The sequence below is a fragment of the Nicotiana tabacum genome, chromosome 17 (genome assembly GCF_000715075.1).
Source record: "Nicotiana tabacum cultivar K326 chromosome 17, ASM71507v2, whole genome shotgun sequence".
NCBI lineage: Eukaryota > Viridiplantae > Streptophyta > Magnoliopsida > Solanales > Solanaceae > Nicotiana > Nicotiana tabacum.
The window spans coordinates 140081050-140101388 of NC_134096.1; the positions used below are offsets into that span (position 1 = coordinate 140081050).

The 20339-nt window shown below is 37.9% G+C and overlaps 1 protein-coding gene across 2 annotated transcripts; it reads right to left on the reverse strand.

Annotated features, from left to right (window-relative positions):
- Positions 1-1289: 1289 nt before the first annotated feature.
- Positions 1290-4482, reverse strand: LOC107766250 (G-type lectin S-receptor-like serine/threonine-protein kinase CES101). 2 transcript variants are annotated; one of them, XM_016585004.2, is made up of 7 exons: positions 3125-4482; positions 2927-3034; positions 2640-2836; positions 2339-2549; positions 2021-2258; positions 1777-1927; positions 1290-1698 (listed from the first exon to the last, which is right to left on the reverse strand). In XM_016585004.2, exons 1-7 carry the CDS (start codon positions 4353-4355, stop codon positions 1390-1392), a joined length of 2445 nt encoding a protein of 814 aa, XP_016440490.1. In that variant the 5' UTR covers positions 4356-4482; the 3' UTR covers positions 1290-1389. The 2 variants fall into 2 exon arrangements, with proteins under 2 accessions (XP_016440490.1, XP_016440491.1); XM_016585005.2 differs by lacking the exon at positions 1290-1698 and having other exon boundaries at positions 1809-1948.
- Positions 4483-20339: the final 15857 nt, after the last annotated feature.

Here is a 20339-nt window from a genome sequence, read left to right on the forward strand (position 1 = left end):
TTGACACAGGCTCGCATCGACCTGGAACCGATGAAGCCTTATCGGTTTTGAAATCGGAGTTTAACGCACACCCCCCGGGAATACACTCCTCAATACGGGGTTCCACCGGCATTTTCCCGTCGGCCGGTTGAGAAGATGAAGCAGCTTCTTTTTGTGGTACCGTTTTGATGTTTTTGCCATTTTTCGTATGAGTTTGAAGAAAGAAGGAAGTAGTAGGACTTGGTATTTTTGAGAAAAGGTTAACAACAAAACTTGAGGATTTCGCAAAATGGAGAAACTCGAAAGAGGTAAAGGCTTTGGAGAAGAAAGTGAAAGTAAAATTTGAGTCAATGAAGAGAGGGCATATTTATGGGATTTACAGCGACGGTTCAAAAGCACTAGTGGCCAACCACCAACTGACGCTCATTAATGACTTGGGGAACCGTACTGACGGGATTTTTTCGGTCATTTAAGAGGAGTGACAATGATGACGTCATGATAGGTCAAGCTAGAGAATAGAAGACTCAGTTCGTTCCTTGTCGTTATACTCCAGAAAATGAGGGGACTATTTGTATACGGTTAAAATCGGGCCCACCCGATTTTACTATTTGACCGAGACCGGGAGATTGCATCGAAGGATGGCCTCGTAACAGAATAGGCCATATTACGAGGATAGAGTACCGAGTTCAGAACCGAGGTACCTTTCAAGATCGAGGCTAGTAGCGATCGAAGCCAAACGAGACAGACATCGAGCAAGATCGAAGATAGCACAATAACAGAAAGGCGAGATATCTGTGACTAGTCGAGGATCACGGCGTAAATCTCCGTGACTGGTCGAGGATCACGGCGTAAATTTCGGTGACTGGTCGAGGATCATGGCGTAACTCGGAATGAATCAAATCAGAAACGGTTAATTAGCTAATCATGGGATTTCCTTATGTAATTAGAGTTATACCATAAGTAGAACTCATCTACTATATAAAGGGGAGTGTTAACCATTTGTAAGAAACATTTCTCACATAAAAAAACAATACAATTTTCTTTCTTGTTGATACGATTGTTCATCAATTTTGCTTTATTTTTAACTATTTTGGTATCAGTCAGTTCGAGGGCACTCTAGAGGATTGAATTTCGTTTCAATACTGGTTCGCTTTATTTTATAGTTCATTTCTGTTATTAATCTTCATATTTGTCTATAGGTATTAAGTGAAATTGCGTATCCTTAGAACCTCCTTATAAATTTAATTGTTATCCAATTTTAAGTGTAAACAACAATAAAAGTTAACTGATTCATACCACAAGGACACATGTTTTTCTTGTATAGTTACTGTGCTCTGCACAATGAGCAGATGAAACTTAAGTGATGATCTATCTGCAATCCAATTACAGCAACAGAATGTGTCAGAAGTCTTATCTTGCTTCAAGGACAATGATGGACAAATCATTAACCGAACATTGTTCTGCTTTGGTTCCAGATGAATTTGATTCAGCTTCATTTCTTCCTGTGAAAAATGCTGGTTGTTTCGCAGGAGGCATTGCCATACTTTCATTACCAAGCATTGAGATAACATCAGACATTGTTGGCCTATCTGTTGCACCTTCTTGTACACATAACAGTCCGACATGAATAACTCGTAATAACAGTTTAGTGTCACACAGATCTCCAAGAGCTGGATCCTTCAATTCCAATGCACACCCTTCCTTCCATAGTTCCCATGCCTAATCCAGAATGATCAATTATCTCAAATTTCGTAATTTTAATACTTAAAACTTAAAAAGGGTGTCAAGAAAACTTACATAACCTATTAAGTTGAGTGGGCGATCAAATTGTTTTAACCTAGTAGTTCTATGACCACTCACAATTTCAAGCATTAAGACTCCAAAACTGAAGACATCAGACTTGCTTGAGAATGCTCCTTCCATGGCGAACTCGGGAGCCATGTAACCACTGTGTAAAGACAGAAATTTCCTACTCAAATCAGTATGAATATTCTACATGTTTTGTGAATTGATATCAAGAAATAACACAAGCTCAACTCACTATGTTCCTACAACCCTGCGAGTCACTGCCTCCGTCTCGTTCTGTTTGAAAATTCTTGCCAAACCAAAATCAGCTATCTTGGGATTCATGTTTTCATCCAACAGCACATTACTAGCTTTAAGATCCCTATGTATCACTTTCATTCTTGAGTATTTGTGAAGATAGAGCAATCCTTGAGCAATTCCTTCAATAATGTCAAAACGTTTCTGCCAATCCAGTAGCTTCTTTCTTTCAGGATCTGCCAACGACAGAAAGTATTTCATCAAAATTTTTGAAAACTACTTGATGATTTCGTCTTTTTTTGGAATAATAACAAACCAAAGAGGAAGAAGTCCAAGCTCTTGTTGGGCATGTACTCATATAGCAACATTTTTTCATCTCCGTGAATACAACATCCTATAACTCGAACTAGATTTGTGTGCTGAACTTTGGCAATTAGTATAAGCTCATTCTTGAACTCCTCAATCCCTTGACCTGATGTCCTTGAAAGTCTCTTGACTGCAACCTCTCTCCCATCTGGAAATTTTCCCTGTCATAGATTTTTTTTAAAGGTAATTCAGTTATGCAGTGATGGTACTAAGAAAGTTTTTCGGGCACATATAACATGGTGTAAATATACCTTATAAACAGGTCCAAAACCACCCTCTCCGAGCTTGTTTTCAATCGAGAAGTTGTTTGTGGCTGCCAATATGAATCCAAAGCTAAATATCTTCAAATTATGTACTTCCCTTCCATCTTCTTCTCTCAAATTTGTGTTGTTGAAGCTGTCTGACGCTTTCAACTCACGTATATACTCTTCCTCCTTTTCTTTCTCATCTGTGAAAGAGAAGTTTGTAGATTTAAATACATGATCCACATAATTGATAAACAACATACTAGTTGCTAAATCACTTTTTGGAGATTTACCTTGTAGTTTGCGTCTTCTCATTATAATGTAGAAGATGAAACCAGATATAAGCAAAGGGATAACAACAGCTACAACAATCACTATCCATATCCAAGTTTTTTGTTTTCCTGCATTATTGAATGTTATATGGTTGACCCTTGACCAATACAATCTATATAAGTTAATAAATAAGGTGTATTCCTGATATAAAGATTTACTTTTAGATGATTTTGATGAAACCAGAACATATTTTTTCACTGTGTTACCACTCTCATCGACTTGAAACTCTCCATTTCCGCTCCAAATCACGCATCCTGTTTCAGCGCTGCTGGTGGTGAAGCCAACACAACTGCAGTCCTCCCAGCACTTCTGCATACAATCACCAAGACTAATGCTTGCATTATCATAATAGTTATTATAAGATCTATCAATAAAGTCTCCACTCTTTTGCTCAAATTTATCTCCATCCTTTCGGCACTCAGGCAACTGAGTAGAGACACAACCATCGTCACTTTCATAACCATAACAGAATTCATTATAAAGCGCGTATATACGACCGTCTTCACCACCGCCAATAATAGCCCCATTTGAAGAGAACTCAAGACTTGGGAAACTTCCTTCTGGAGCATCAAATTGGAAGAACACGCCATCTTTTTCAGACACCAAGCTGAGATTATACTGATATCTGTTAAAAGAATCATTCAAAGCAGTTAAGAATGGAAAACCTTGATTTCTCCAAGATCCACTAGTCCAATAAACCCCGCCCCTTCGACGTATAACCAACTGAAATGCATCTTGAATGGACTCCAAACTTAAAGTAAAAGCCCCCGAGGCCGGAATATAACTACTCAACCAAGAAGTTAAAGTCCAATTCTGCTTTGTTGTAAGGTTATAACCAAGCTTCATACCAGGCAAAAGACAATCGGTAGGATGATCAAAGCTTTGCCATAAAGTACTATTCCGAGTTTCATCCTGAAGCACAAAATTTCCAGAATCTTGAAGCCTAGCTATTAAACTTCCTGTCAATAAAGGAGGGGCAATATTCACAACTGTCTTCCCTCCACTGGTGATTTTCAATATTCCTGTAGAATCTATGGTGAGCAATCCTGAGTTGTTCAATATAGGTGTATTCGGATTGGCTATCCATAATTTCTTATCTTGTGGATCACCTGCATACCATATTCCAAGATAATTTTTATTCGTTTGTGGGATAGAGAAAAACCCTAACTTGAACTTTCCACCTTCTGAATCAAGTACTTGTGAGTGATTGAGTTCATCACCAGGCTTCATTGAGGTTATTGCAGCTACAGATGAAAGGTTAATGATACATTTTTTGCGGCAGAATAAGGTCAAGATGAGGAAGAAGATGTAATTGGCTAAAGATTCCATTTTGGCAGCTAGAGACCAAAAAAAAAAAACAGTTGCTGCAGATAATAATAGTATGATCATCTCTTTTCGGTTGTTCAAAGCCAAAAGTGCAACTCAGAATAGTCAATGATTTGAAACATTTTTCAGTAAGATTTTTTCAAAGTTTTTTCTGAGTACAAATGATATCTGGACATGTTTCTTGTAGGAAAGCTTGTGGAAAGAGACTATCATGACTTTTCATAGCAACAATTTTGACCAATTTATATTTGGTGTCTTGTTATTTTTTCTTCGACTTTTCTATTTTATTTTATTCTTTCCTGCTTTTTCAAATAAAACCACCAGGAAGTAGTTGATTTTTATTGATAACACCAAAAAGTGAACAAACAATTCGCGGGGGAAGACTAGATCAAGACCTCCTAAGCTGTAGTACCATGATTAAGCAAAAGGTCAAATTTTAAAAACAGACAAGAGTCAATAAATGACGAGGATTTAAAATCCTAAGGTTGCTTTCTAATGAATGTAGTTTAACATAAGTCCAGAAATGCAAAAAACCTCAAATCTTAATCTGATGAATGCCCAGCTTTAAAGTGAAGGTGTATACAAAGAAAACACTTGTTTTATGTTCTTTAGGGAAATTGAGGGGAGACGAGAAAAAAAAAAAATAAGGAAAATTGTGTAACTAAATACCCTATTTAAGGCGTTAATAATGGATTGTATATAAATTGTAAGAAAAACTTGTTTAGGACAGGTAATATACTAATTATGGATAATTTTAGTAAATAAGTTTCAAATATGGTATAAGATAGAAAACATCACATAACACAAAGCTTTATGGCAAATTTATAGCTTTGTTAGGCTATAGTAACCTATAAAAATCTACTGCTTTGTTAGGCTATAGTAACCTACATAACCCTACAAAAATCTATAAGCTATAGTAAAAATCTATAGCTTTTCAAATATACTACTTTGTTATATTCGGTTTGATCGGTTCGGTCGGTGTAAATTATATCCATACAAAAGCGATACAAAACAAAAATCTATAGTTGATTTTACCATTAAAGCTGAAAAGGGTGATGGTAAAGAAACTGGTAAAGTAAGACCAATTAATGTAGAAGAAGTTAGAAATGCATTGGCTGCCATGATTATAATTGATGAATCACCTATTAAGATTGTAGAAGGGGAAGGTTTTGAAAGATACACTAGAGCACTTGAACCTAGATTCATAATCCCTTCGAGAAATACAGTGGTAAGAGATTGTTTGGAGCTTTACGTTAAAGAGAAAGTCAAGTTGAAAAAACTAATTAAAAATCATCGTTTGTGCCTTACCACGGACACTTGGACGTCAATTCAGAATCTTAATTATATGTGTCTTACAGCACATTAGATTGACAATGATTGGTTGTACTAAAAAAGAATTTTAAACTTTCAGCTCATTGAGAGTCATGCAGAAAGGATTGTTGGTGGTTCTATTGAGGAATGTTTAATTAATTGGGGAATTGAAAATGTATTTACAATGACAGTAGATAATGCAAGTTCAAATGATACTTGTCTTGATTACTTGATGAAGTGTGTGAAGTGGAAAGATTCAATCTTAGAGAATAAATACATGCATGTTAGATGTGCTGCCCACATTGTCAATTTAATTGTAAAAGAAGGCCTAGCAGAGCAAGATAAGGCCATTATTAGGATTCGAAATGCAATTAGATATATGCGATCTTCTCCTGCTAAATATAGTTTGTTCAAGAAATGTGTTGAGAAAGAAAAGATCTCATATAACCATCTTGTTTGTCTTGACGTTGATACTAGATGGAATTTCACATATAAGATGTTGGAACATGTTGAGAAATTTGAGAAACCTTTTGTAAGGATGGAATTAGACGGTCCAAATTATAGAAACTACTTTGAAGGAGGTTATAATGGAGCGACATGTGAAAAGAAAGATACAAGAAATAACAAAGAAAAAGATTAAAAAACTACTGGATCTTCTAAAATTAATGATGTTGATAATTCTTGTGAAGAAGCGAACAATGGGAGGAAGAAGTTTGTGAATAAGAAAAAAAGAGATCAGAAAACCATTGGCCCTCCTAAGCATGATGATTTTCAAGCTGCAAGATGCTTTGCAAAGTTTTTAAAGTTATTTTATAGTGTGACATTAAAGTTTTCAAGCTCTTTGTATACTACTTCTAATACGTTTTTTCGTGAATTAGTTGCTATTCATTCTACAATTGTGTCTCTTTCTGTTCATGAGGATGATGACATGTGAAGCATGGTATTAAGAATGATGGAGAAATTTGATAAGTATTGGTCTTTTAACAGTAAGACCAATTACTTGTTGTTTGTTGCTATTATTCTAGATCCGCGTTACAAGTTAAATTATATTGAGTTTTGCTTTGGTGAAATGTATGGCCATGATAATGTCTTAACAAGATCAAGGACTGCTAGTATATCGGAATCTTTAGATGAGTTGTATCATGATTACAAGAGACTATACAGTGGTGAACAAGAAAAAATTGAAGATTTAACTTCTAAAGAAGTTTATGGATGGATATTAATGAATGTGATAAAAGTTTAGATTTCCTTGATTCTCAATTCTCTAAGCGCATAAAATTGCTAAAGAAAACAGAGAACACATCAGAGATAATTAACCAAATACTTGAGTGACGAGCTGATAGAAAAGAAAACTGAATTTGATCTCTTAGCTTGGTGGAAAGCAAATATAACTAAATACCTTATTCTCTCAAAGTTGGCCAAAGATATTCTAGCCATTCCAGTGTCTACCGTATCTAGTGAACAAGCTTTAAGCACCGGTGGTCGTGTAATTGATTCATTTAGGAGTTCTCTAACTCCTAAAACAGTGGAAGCTCTTATTTGTGCACAAAATTGATTGCGGTCTACTCCTATTGATTTACGTGAATCACTGGATAATATCGAGAAGATTGAGGAGATTGAAGAAGGTAATAAAATCTTTTATTAATTTAATTTTTCATTGTTCATGTGAATATTACAATGGTTATTTAGTCAATTTTATTTATCTTATACTTTGCAGATTGTCTAAATTCTGCAGCAGCCATCTCTACTAGTATTGACGAATAAGGTTCAAAACTCTCGCTGGTAAAATTACTATATAGTTAGTTTTTCATAAAATATGCATTTTATCATGAAATAATGACAACTTAGTTGTCTTGTTTCCACAGATATAGAAGGAAGATGATATTTTCACAATTCACATCTTTCTGTGCTGTCGTCCTTATTGCCTTGATGCTTGCTAGATCATTTCTTAGTATTTAGTTTTGTTGGAAATTAGCTGATACTTTTCTAAATGGTAGTTTTACTATGACTATGCAAAACTTTTAGCAAATTTCCAGAGAACATTTTACAGCAAATCGCTGCAAGTAGATAAGCTTTACTTTGAGTTTCCTGGTTTATATGGCATTTGCGATATTTTGTAGAATACCATTTTTCATATATACTCTAGCTTACATGATGTGTAGTTTCTATGGATAAATTCTAATGTTCTTTCTATAGTAGTTGATTGTAAGTCACGTAAAAGACTAAAAGAGTACAGTAAAATTTGCATCAATTCTCATGGCCAGTACCAATCTAAAACCATAGCAGTCTACGTGGTACAAGAATTATATATTTAGTGTATCACATAAAGTTTTTTATTATTTTGTATAAGGAATTAGACATTTTAATAATGGTATGATACTTAGATGAAGTTTAAATAAAATACCGAAAAATTATCGAACTATACCGATACCGAATGGAAACCGAATGATTGGGACGGTTTTGAAAAGTCTAAATTTAGTTATGTACATTAAAATAACCGAAAACTTGGTATGGTATAATTTTTTAAAAATTATCGGCTGAACCGTACCATTGACACCCCTACTAAGTACTGTATCCCTTGCTAGTAGCAAAATAAGCTTGTATCTTAGGGTATCAAATGGGCAGATTATGTCAAATTTGGTGAGCAAATAGGTTGAGGAAAAATATATCGTAATATGTACTAATGTTTATCAGTATTTTAAAAGACTTTTTGGGACTCGTCCGGGGGCGGGGCACTATCAAAGCACCTTGAGACTCATATGTGGGGCTTAGTTCTGTGAGGCTTACGCCTCCAAGCGCCAGATTATACGCCCTAAACACGCCTAACTCTCAACGCTCGTGGATCGCCCAACAGTTCCTATGCACATCATACGTCGAATTCACTAATTAGCACAATTGACTCTCAGAATTCTTTAACAAATTAATGATTAAAGTTCTTTTCATCTAATATAGTATGAAAATTATGAATAACTCAAATAACGAACTATGGTATTGCATATTTACTAATTGATAACATCATGAGGGTGAATATCATTTCACACCGTAATTTTACAATTTACGTTCCTATGGACATGTTTAGATTATTGACTATGTGAACTCCACTTAAATTTATCATCTCACATCCAATTTCTCCTTAAATCAACAATAATAATATACCCAATATATTTTTATAGTATGTGATATGGAGATGATAATGTATACATAAACCTTACGCTTACCTCGCAAAAGTAAAGAGATTGTTTCTGATAGACTCTCAACTCAAAAGAAACAATTACATCAGATTTGAAAAATAAATTTTCCCTTAAATGAATACACTAATTAAATATTGTACTAATTATGTAATATTTAATTTTTGTAAATATTTTTTTCTCTTGCTTTATAGTTTAAAAGCGAGTAACATTTTCCGTTTTAATATTCTATTTGATATTAAAGATAAGAATAAGCAGAATATTAACTACTATAACCAAACAAAATATAAATTATTTTACAAAAGGCTAATCCTTAATATTACGACGCCATTTTAAACCAAAATATTATGTTACTTTTATTAATTATCAATTAAGCTATTCTCATTTAGAAAAAATCTTGTTCCGACTTAATTTAAAATATTAATAATAAAATATTATATATATATATATTCTCATTTAGAAAAAATCTTGTTCCGACTTAATTTAAAATACTAATAGTAAATTTATGTGTGTGTGTGTGTGTGTGTAGAAAAGAGTAATCTGACTAAGAAATAACACATACTCAAATTAGAACTCACGGTATTACTATTCAAGCTGCATTAATTTCACCATTTGAATTTTTTGTGATTATTTTGAATGCTAAGTAAATATTTTAAGGTGCAATTGCTCAATCAATTATCTTTAATTCAAGAACTTAATGAGAAAAGTCTATTAAAAGAAATAGTAGAGTTGATACTCCTTTACAAATATTTGTTTCTATATATCGAGGTCCACCTCTAATGTAACACATATTTTTTTTATGTTAGAAGAAGATATCTCATCTTATTTAATACTATTAACAAGTGAATTATCGACTAATAAAAATACAAACTCTTTGATTATTCATAAGTTAACGAGGTTTAAATAAATTAGGAACTTTTTTTCTTAAATTTAACATGCCCGAAAATTACCAAAATGTGTTGCCTATGAATTATTGTGCTACCAATAAGCCTACTTATTATTTTACTAAAAAAAGATATATTTTAAATTTTAAATTAGAATACGAAGAAAAAACAACACACAAACACAAAGAAAAAGCAAGTTGATGAAATATTAGTACCATTTTACTTCTTTTTCCTTGATGTTTAATTCCAACAAAATAAGTTTAACATCAGATAGTTAACTCCGAATCACAATATTTTTTGTTGAATAAAGATATATATGAAATTTCTATCTTTAAAGATATTATTTAAATTAACATGAATGATATTGTAACGACCCGGCCGGTCGTTTCGGAAGTTATAGCCCTGTTTCCCCCATTTCTGCTTCCTTTATGCTCTTAAGCTATATTATGATATACCGGATTAGTTGGTTCGGGCCCGGAGTAGTTTCGGAGTGGAATGAGACACTTAGTCTCTTATTTAGAACCTTAAGTTGGAAAAAGTCAACCGGATGTTGACCTATGTGTAAATGATCTCGGCTTTGAATTATGATGGTTCTGTTAGCTCCATTAGGTGATTTTGGACTTAGAAGTGCGTCCGAAATGTGATTTGGAAGTATGTGGTAGAATTAGGCTTGAATTGGCGAAATTGAAAATTTGGCGATTTTTGGTCGGCAGTGAAAAATTTGATATCGGGGTCGGAATGGAATTTCGGAAGTTGGAATGGGTTTGTAGCGTCATTTGTGACGTGTGTGCAAAATTTGAGATCATTCGGACATGGTTTTATTGGTTTCGGCATCGGTTGCCGAATTTGAAAATTTAGAAGTTCTTAGGCTCGAATCCGAGGGTAATTTGGTGGTTTGATGTTATTTTGAGTGATTCGAAGGTTCGACTAAGTTTGTATATATGACTTGTTGGTATTTTTGGTTGAGGTCCCGAGGGCCTCGGAGTGATTCCGGGTGATTAACGGATTTGTCGAAGTTGAAAAATGCAACTGAAGCTGCTGCTACTGCTATTTTCGCACCTGCGGAAGGAGGAGTCGCAGGTGCGAGGTCGCTGGTGCGCAAGGGGAGTCCGCAGATGAGGAAAAGAGAGCGATGGGAAGGCTTCGCAGAAGTGGAAGGAAATGCGCAGGTGCGCTACCGCAGGCGCGAGAATTTGAAGCGTTTATGCGGAAAATGGGAGGCCAAGGCTGGAGAGCAGGCGCGAAGGATTTGGATGCACCTGCGAGCCCGCAGGTGCGGAGGCTGAGAGTTTAATTGATTCTCGCAGGTGCGGGGATTTTTTACCGCAGGTGCGGTCCCGCAGGCGCGTGGAATAGGCCGCAGGTGCGAAAATCTGGGCAGAATGTATAGATAACACTTCGCGAATTTTAGTTCATTTCACCATTTTCAAGTGGGTTTTTGGACCTTTTGGAGTAATATTTGAAAGGTGATTCAAGGGCTATCAGTGAAGTAAGTTGTGTGAGCCCTAAAACTGGTATACAGGATGATTTTCCGTTGTTTAATCATTGTAATTAGTAAAAATGAGGGGTTAGGGCTTGGAATTTTTAAGAGTGTAATTTAAGGATTTGAAGGACCAAACGATGTCGGATTTTGATGAATTTGGTATGGTTAGACTCATGAGTGAATGAGCTTTCTAGTTTTGTAAATTTTATCGGATTTTGAGGCGTGGGCCCGGGGGCAGGTTTGAGTCAATTTCGGATTTTGGTCTAATTTGATAGCTTCTCTTGTGGAATTCATTCCATTAGCGTATATTGATGGTATTGTACTAATTGTAAATAGATTTGGAGCATTTGGAGGCCGAGTCCAGAGACAAGAGCATTGCGGGGTAGAAATTTGACCGATTTGAGGTAAGTAACGATTGTAAATCTAGTCCTGAGGGTACGAAACCCCGGATTTTGTATCATTATACTATTTGTTTTGTGACGCACATGCTAGGTGACGGGCGTGTGGGAGTGCACTATTGGGGATTGCGACTTAGTCCATCCCATAGCAACTGTAAAGTTGCATACTTTGTTGAAACTATATGATACTTATATATTTTAGAAAGAGTTTCTGTAAATTGGATTGAATGCCATGTTTGGGCCTTGTGCCGGTGTTGTTTGGACCCTTAGGGGACTTTTCTTACTATCCTCTTATTGTTTTCGATTGAAAATCTATACTCAGTCATGGTTATACTTGTTTACTGCATAACTCAGTTTTATGACTCTATTTTGATGCATATAAATATTGTTTTGGGCCGAATGCCCTGTTTTTACTGAAATGCCCGAGTGGCTTGAGAGGTTTATGACTGAGTGAGGCCGAGGGCCTGATTTGTGAGGATATTTATTGGATCGGGCTGCACGCCGCATCATGTTTGATATAGGCCGATCGGGTTGCACGCCGCAGCATGTTTGATAACGGCCGAGGGCTTGAGTGATTTATGCCATGATTTGGCTTGATATAGCGCTTGGGCTAAAGGAGCCCCTCCGAAATTTGTACACACCCCCAGTGAGCGCAGGTACCTACTGTGTGCGAGTACCGAGTTCCTAGTACTGAGTGACTGGGAGGCATGAGTGATTGTGAGGTATGCCCGAGTGCCAAGAGTGATTGTGATGTATGCCCGAGTGGCACGAGTGACTGTGAGGTTTTCCCGAGGGGCTGTATATGAGTGATGTTTTGCCCGAGGGGCTGTTTATGATTTCATCATTTTTGCTCACCTTTGCATTTTTCCTCTATTTGAAAACTGTTGAAAAATATCTTTAAATAATTTTTTTCTGGAACTAGGTTTAAACGAGATGTTTTGATTCAAATCCTGATTTTGAAAGCATGTGGTATTTTACTGTGATTTCCTTATATGAACGTTATATGCTTTATTTCTCGTAACTACTACTCAGACTTTATTTATTATTGTTACTTACTGAGTTGGCGTACTCACGTTACTCCCTGCACCTTGTGTGCAGATCCAGGTGTAGCTGGACACGGTAGCGGTTGTTGATTGTTATGATTGCAGATTTTCTCGGGGATAGCAAGGTAGTTTCCTGGCGATCGCAGCCCTACTCTTCTCCCTCTTCTCTTTCTCTAGTTATATTTAGCTATTTTTCAGGCTGAGTTAACCTTGATATTGTTAGAAATATTATAGTAGATGCTCATGACTAGTGACACCCCGATGTCGGGCTTTTTCTTTCGCACTTTTATTTTGATTGGAACTTCCTTACGAAGGTTTTTGTGTTAAATAACATTGAAATTATCTTTGAAATGAAAATATCGGTTGTTTTGAAAATAAGTCGGCTTGCCTAGTTCCACGATAGGAGCCATCACGACAGGGGTTAGTTTGGGTCGTGACAGATTGGTATCAGAGCCTAGGTTACATAGGTCTCATGAGTCATGAGCGGGTTTAGTAGAGTCTTGCGGATCGGTACGGAGACGTCTGTACCTATCTTCGAGAGGTTACAGAACCCTTAGGAAAATTTCATTTTCTTGTATTTTATCGTGCGAAATTGATTCAGCTTGAAACATAACTCTTTGAATTCCTTCCATGCATTCGTATGCACACATGAGCGCTCGGTATCAGTTATGCATCGCCGGCTTGTGATTCTATGAACGAGGTTCGAGGTATGTATTATGTTTTTTTGGTGATGGGCTAGTCTGGAGGACTTGAGTCCAGGTGTAAATCGTAGTTTTGGCTCGGTAGCTTCAGTTGTAACCTATACATTTGGACTCATATGTCCGATAATGCCCCTATGAGTGGAATTCGTGGCACAATGAGCGGTGGTATATCTTTGTGATGAGTATGATGTAACTGCGGGATGTGTTAAGACGATTTGAATGTGACGAGAAGTGTTTCCTTCAAATGTAAAGGAAGGCCATTGGGCGCTTGATTTTTTGTTTTGATGTGACGTACCGTCTCGAGTGTGAATGTTTTGAAGGATCTTTCACGTTGTTAAATTTTAGGGTAAATTAAATTCTCATGTCTTGTCAATGAGTTTGGACTCAAGAAGAGTAAGTTATTGTGTAGTAATTGTGGTTTGAATGGGTATTTTTGATGTTGATGGCTCGAGAAAGATGATCTTCGAAGAGACTTAGAGTCGGTAACATTTTATTGGTTCAGGTGTGACAGAGATACATTTCGATTTGATGCAGCAGTTGGGTAGCAAAGTATGAGGGAAGACATGACGGGAAGTGTTTCGCGGTGGTTGAAATACTAGCAGGTCAAGTAAGAGAAGTAGAGGTTGAGAAGTTTCTTAAAGGAGATGGTTTAACCGAAGTAAGAGTGGCAGATTAGCATATGAATTCACTAGTAGGGTAGTCGTGCACCTTGAGAAAGTGTAGAATGGTTTGGAATCGTGTTAGTATGTGAATCGGCCTGCAGAATCTATTTGGAGTGATGGTTAGTGTACAAAGGGAAATTAATTATGGCATAAAGGAGTGTGCTTGAAATGAATAGAGGCGTGAAGATCTGATTATCGTGTCAGGTGAAATATGACTTGAGTTCGAAAGGTATTGTTGACATACAGTTGATGTCAATAGGGAAAGTGCAGACTTATACAAATGGTGGGCGAGCATGAACTCAGGAGAATTTATGGATTTAGTGGTCGTTGCACTCAGTGAAGTGTCATTGGAAGAGGTCGGTAAGGAACTCCACATGTGGGTTATCTCCTGTGTGCAGCTAGCGGTGGTGTGATGTTGATGAAGCTTTTGCGAGGAATATTACTTGTTACCCGGTAGGAAGTCGCGTGTGTGATTTTGGCTGGAGATTCAGAATGTTCATGAAAGGCTTAATAAAAGACTTCGAGAAGTCTGGCAGGTTAACGGTGCGAGATCTTGGTAATTGAGAAGGCAAAATCCTTAGGGGTTCTAATTTTATATAATTGCAACTTAAGGCTAAGTGGGAGAGTCTGCTATCGACGAGTTTATTGCACGGTTATGGGTCGTATTAGTTTCGGTTCGGGGTATACCGGTGAATCAATTATGACTTGCAGAGGTCAAGATCGAGGATGACTCGGGTAAAAGAATTTCTGGACACAAGTTTTATTACACTCTATGGTTATAGGAGGACCATAAAATAATTGAGTGGTTATTCACAGAGAATGGAGTGGGAATTTGCTCGGTTGTGTAGGAGTATGGGTTACACTTTATTCCCTTGGGTGTTGGTGTGCTAACGGGGCACATGTCGTTTCGGTCCGTTTGGTCGGTTAATTTGAGATTTAAGTAGAGTGGATGACTCTCGAGAATGGTTCCAATGGATTCAAGATTTATAAATATGGCTAGAAAACTGGGAGTTGCATTGAATGGTGTTGAGACTCGTGGCATCTTATATCTTTGTGAATTATGCATTTCAGTATCAAGAAGGTGAAGGAAACAGTTTTAGGTTCACATAAAGTCTCTTCGGAGTAAGCATTTTTGGTTGTGGAAGCTTTGGGATACATAAAAAGGGAATTCGGCGGCTTATAAGCCTTAGGGCAGCGTGATTCTATGCTAGAGTTCATGGGGTAAGTTTTAGTTAAGGATAGTAGTATTCTAACAAGGAAAAAGTAGCAATTTAAAGGCAATTTAGAAAGAACTTGGAGAAATATGACAGCTTGGTAGTAGGTTGGGTTAGCACAGTAATGGGTATGATCGGTTCTTTGGGTACTTATGATGTGGCTAGTATCTACAGGTGTTTCGTGGCAATGCTCTCGAATTTGGAAACATGTGTGGCTTGGTGGAGTTAAGGAATTCAGTTCAGATAGCTTGGTTATGTACAAATGGATTTCAAAGTGTTCATGAAGGGTTCTACCATGGTTTGAACCGGATATTTTCTACCGATGCAAGGAACGTGTTGTGTGTTATGATTTCCTCCTAGAAAGAAGCAAGAAAGAGGTTTCTGACTAATAAGGTATGCAATTTGCTAGTGACTCAGAATTGATAATGGAACTCTTATGCTTGTCACATGATGGCATAATAGATGTGGTGTGTTGTGCGGGAATAGGATTTACATGTACAAGGTCACAGTTCAGTTTTGAAGGGAAGGGCATAAATTCTTAGGCAGCGTGAACGGTTTTCGATGACTAGGTAAATGATATTACTATCTGGTATAACTTGATGAAAGTGTACATTTCAGAAGGGGCAGTGTGTTTGATTTATGGGTACTTCGCTGGTATTGCGGCACTCTCCTGGTTGATCAACTGTTGATATTCAAATTTTTGCCAGGTGGCACGGAAGAATTTTTATTTTTTTAAGTATTTCTCGTGGGATGATTGTGTTTAAGAGAGGTATTAGACATTCGGGCGGTGGAGGTGGAATCAAATATGATGATTCATGAGTTCTATGGAATTGGAGATTGGGAGTTCTCAGGAGCAAATTATTTCATGGTTGTTGACTGTGAAGTTGTGGCCGGAGCTAGCCAGATGATAGAAGTTATTATGATTCCGTCATTGTGGACTTTCGGAGGTTGTTTATCTATTGATGGCCGACCATAGTTGATTTGGGGGCTATTGGTAGGCCCAATTAGGATGTGTATTCTACACCAAGCCGGATTGATTGGCTTCATACTTCTATTGTTGAAGTATGTTCCATTTGGTTGATGTGAAGCTTATTCGTGTTCTAAAATAATCTGTGAGTTACTCTTCTATGCTATGAGGAGTTGTGATTCGTTGGTTATATGCACATATGGTGCGGTTCTATTGTGGCCTTATAGCGGAATTTGAGCGAGAATAGTATTGGATATTGCTTGGTTGATGAAGTATTGGTTATGTTCTTTCGGGTTTTATGTGGCATGGTGTCGTTTGCTTCTCTGTGGTTATGGTAATGCACTTTGGGTACTTGATGTCGAATTGTGCATGGTTATTGATTTTAGCAGTGTGGCTTGAGGTGTTTCATATGGACCAGTATTTGGATAGGGTCGCGTATTGTAGTAGAGTTATGTGGAAATATGATCCCTCGTGTAATATTCGTGTGTTATGGTTCTACGGTGTGTGGTGGGTTCTTAGCATTGCGTTGGGGTGGTACTCGTCGAGCTTGCGGAACGGTTCTCCTGTTTGGGTCATTGTTACGATTGGGTACATTTGGAATGTTGCTATCTGGTGCACGGATTGCACGGGTTGTGGCTTTAGATTGTATTGGTGTGTCATGTCACTAGAGTGGTCGTATTGGATGAGACGAGGTCATTGGGCCTAGAATGGATGCTATCAGATTTGATTGTGGTATAATTGGGAGGATAATATCGGAAGTCGGCTTTGAAATTGGCTATAGTTCTTGTAGAAGGAACGGGAGCTCCATGGCCTATTGGTCTAATGAATGGTTATGAATTCGGTATGTTTCTTTCATCATCGGCAGTGTACGAAGGTTTTAGAATGAGGATTTGTCTGATATGAGGTTTATTACCAGCACTGGGTTGATTTGAGTCGATACTGTGATTTGAAATCATTGCTTCGAGCATTCGAACTATGCGGTATTTGAATTTGAGTATTTGAGTTATGGTTATGGCTTTTAATACAGCTCGTTCAGACTTATACGGTATGTAGATGCGAACTTCTGATCTTATAAGAAATTTAGGATGTCGGAAATTTGATTCGAAGGCTTGTGGGCTAGGTTGAATTGAGAAATTTCAGTTATGTTGTGCTATTAGACCTGTATGGGATAGGGTGACGTGGGATCACCCCCGAGTATGTTCATGGGAAAGTTACACAGCCATTTCTTGGCTTTTGGAACAACTCTCGGCACGTTCGAGGACGAACGTATGTTTAAGTGGGGGAGGATGTAACGACCCGGCCGGTCATTTCGGGAGTTATAGCCCCGTTTCCCCCATTTATGTTTCCTTTATTCTCTTAAGCTATATTATGATATACCGGGTTAGTTGGTTCGGTCCCAGAGTGGTTTCGGAGTGGAATGAGACACTTAGTCTCTTATTTAGAACCTTAAGTTGGAAAAAGTCAACCTGATGTTGACCTATGTGCAAACGATCTCGGGTTTGAATTTTGATGGTTCCATTAGCTCCGTTAAGTGAATTTGGACTTAGGAGTGCATCCGGAATGTGATTTGGAGGTCTGTGGTAGAATTAGGCTTGAATTGGCAAAATTGGAAATTTGGCGATTTTTGGTCGGCAGTGGAAAATTTGATATCGGGGTCGGAATGGAATTTCGGAAGTTGGAATGGATTCGTAGCGTCATTTGTGACGTGTGTGAAATATTTGAGGTCATTCGGACGTGGTTTTGTTGGTTTCGGCATCGGTTGCCGAATTTGGAAATTTAAAAGTTCTTAGGCTTGAATCTGAGGGTAATTTGGTGGTTTGATATTGTTTTGAGTGATTCGAAGATTAGACTAAGTTTGTATGTTGATATATGACTTTTTGATATTTTTGGTTGAGGTCCCGAGGGCCTCGGGGTGATTCCTGGTAGTTAACGGATTTGTCGAAGTTGGAAAATGCAGTTGAAGCTGCTGCTACTGCTATTTCTGCACCTGCGGAAGGAGGAGTCGCAGGTGTGAGGTCGCTGGTGCGCAAGGGGAGTCCCCAGATGCAGAAAAGAGGGCGATGGGAAGGCTTCGCAGAAGCGGAAAGAAATGTGCAGGTGCGCTACCGCAGGCGCGGAAATTTGAAGCGCAGATACGGAAAATGGGAGGCCAAGGCTGGAGCGCAGGCGGGAAGGATTTGGACGCACCTGTGATCCCGCATGTGCGAGACCTAGGCGCAGGTTCGGAGGCTAAGAGTTTAATTGATTCTCGCAGGTGTGAGGATTTTTTACCGTAGGTGCGGTCCCGAGGCGTGTGGAATAGGGCGCAGGTGCGAAAATCTAGGCAGAATGTATAGATAGCACTTCGCGAATTTTGGTTCATTTCCACCATTTTCAAGTCGGTTTTTGGAGCTTTTAGAGTGATTTTCGAAAGGTGATTCAAGGGCTATCAGTGAGGTAAGTTGCGTGAGCCCTAATACTTGTATACATGGTGATTTTTCGTTGTTTAATCATTGTAATTAGTGAAAATGAGGGGTTAGGGCTTGGAATTTTTAAGAGTTTAATTTAAGAATTTGAAGGACCGAACGAAGTCGGATTTTGATGAATTTCGTGTGGTTAGACTCGTGAGTGAATGAGCTTTATAGTTTTGTAAATTTTGTCGGATTTCCAGACATGGGACCGGGGGCCGGGTTTGAGCCAATTTTGGGTTTTGGTCTAATTTGATAGTTTTTCTTGTGGAATTCATTCCATTAGCGTATATTGATGGTATTGTACTGATTGTAAATAGATTTGGAGCATTTGGAGGCCGAGTCCAGAGACAAGAGCATTGCGAGGTAGAGATTTGACCGGTTTGAGGTAAGTAACGATTGTAAATCTAGTCCTGAGGGTACGAAACCCCGGATTTTGTATCATTCTACTATTCATTTTGTGACGCACATGCTAGGTGACGAGCGTGTGGGCGTGCACTGTTAGGGATTGTGACTTGGTCCGTCCCATAGCAACTATAAAGTTGCATAATTTGTTGAAACTATATGATACTTATATGTTTTAGAAAGAGTTTCTGTAAATTGGGCAGAATGCCATGTTTGGGCCTTGTGCCAGTGTTGTTTGGGCCCTTAGGGGCCTTTTCTTACTATCCTCTCATTGTTTTCAATTGAAAATCTATACTCAGTCATTGTTATACTTCTTTACTACATAACTCAGTTTTATGACTCTATTTTAATGTATATAAATGTTGTTTTCGGCTGAATGCCCTGTTTTTACTAAAATGCCCGAGTGGCTTGAGAGGTTTATGACTGAGTGAGGCCGAGGGACTGATTTGTGAGAATATTTATGGGATCGGGATGTACGCCGCAGCATGTTGCATATTTATGGGATCGGGCTGCATGCCGCAACATATTTGATATCGGCCGAGGGCCTGAGTAATTTATTCCATGATTTGGCTTGATATAGCGTTTGGGCTGAAGGAGCCCCTCCAGAGTCTGTACACACTCCCAGTGAGCGCAGGTACCTACTGAGTGTGAGTGTCTAGTGTTAAGTGACTGAGAGGCATGAGTTATTGTGAGGTATGTCCGAGTGGCAAGAGTGATTGTGAGGTATGCCCGAGTGGCACGAGTGACTGTGAGGTTTGCCCGAGGGGCTGTATATGAGTAATGTTTTTCCCGAGGGGATGTTTTTGATTTCATCATTTTTGCTCACCTTTACATTTTTTCTCTTTTTGAAAACTGTTGAAAAATATCTTTAAATGATTTTTTTTCTGGAACTGGGTTTAAACGAGATGTTTTGATTCAAATCCTGATTTTGAAAGCATATGGTATTTTACTGGAATTTCCTTATATGAACGTTATATGCTTTATTGCTCGTCACTACTGCTCAGTCTTTATTTATTATTATTACTTACTGAGTTGGCGTACTCACGTTACTCCCTGCACCTTGTGTGCAGATCCAGGTGTAGCTGGACACGGTAGCGGTTGTTGATTGTTCTGATTGCAAATTTTCCTAGGGATATCAAGGTAGTTGCCTGGCGATCGTAGCCCTGATCTTCTCCCTCTTATCTTCCTCTAGTTGTATTTAGCTATTTTTCGAGCTAAGTTAGCCTTGATATTGTTAGACAGATTGTAGTAGATGCTCATGACAAGTGACACCCCGATGTCGGGCTTTTCCTTCCGCACTTTTATTTTGATTGGAACTCCCTTACGAAGGTTTTGTGTTAAATA

Coding starts and splice junctions, on each gene's coding strand:
- LOC107766250 (XM_016585004.2), bottom strand. CDS start 4,355: ATGATCATACTATTATTATCTGCAGCAACTGTTTTTTTTTTTTGGTCT. Junction 1,928..2,020: donor CGCAGGGTTGTAGGAACATA/GTGAGTTGAGCT, acceptor GTCTTTACACAG/TGGTTACATGGCTCCCGAGT. Junction 1,699..1,776: donor CACTCAACTTAATAGGTTAT/GTAAGTTTTCTT, acceptor ATTCTGGATTAG/GCATGGGAACTATGGAAGGA.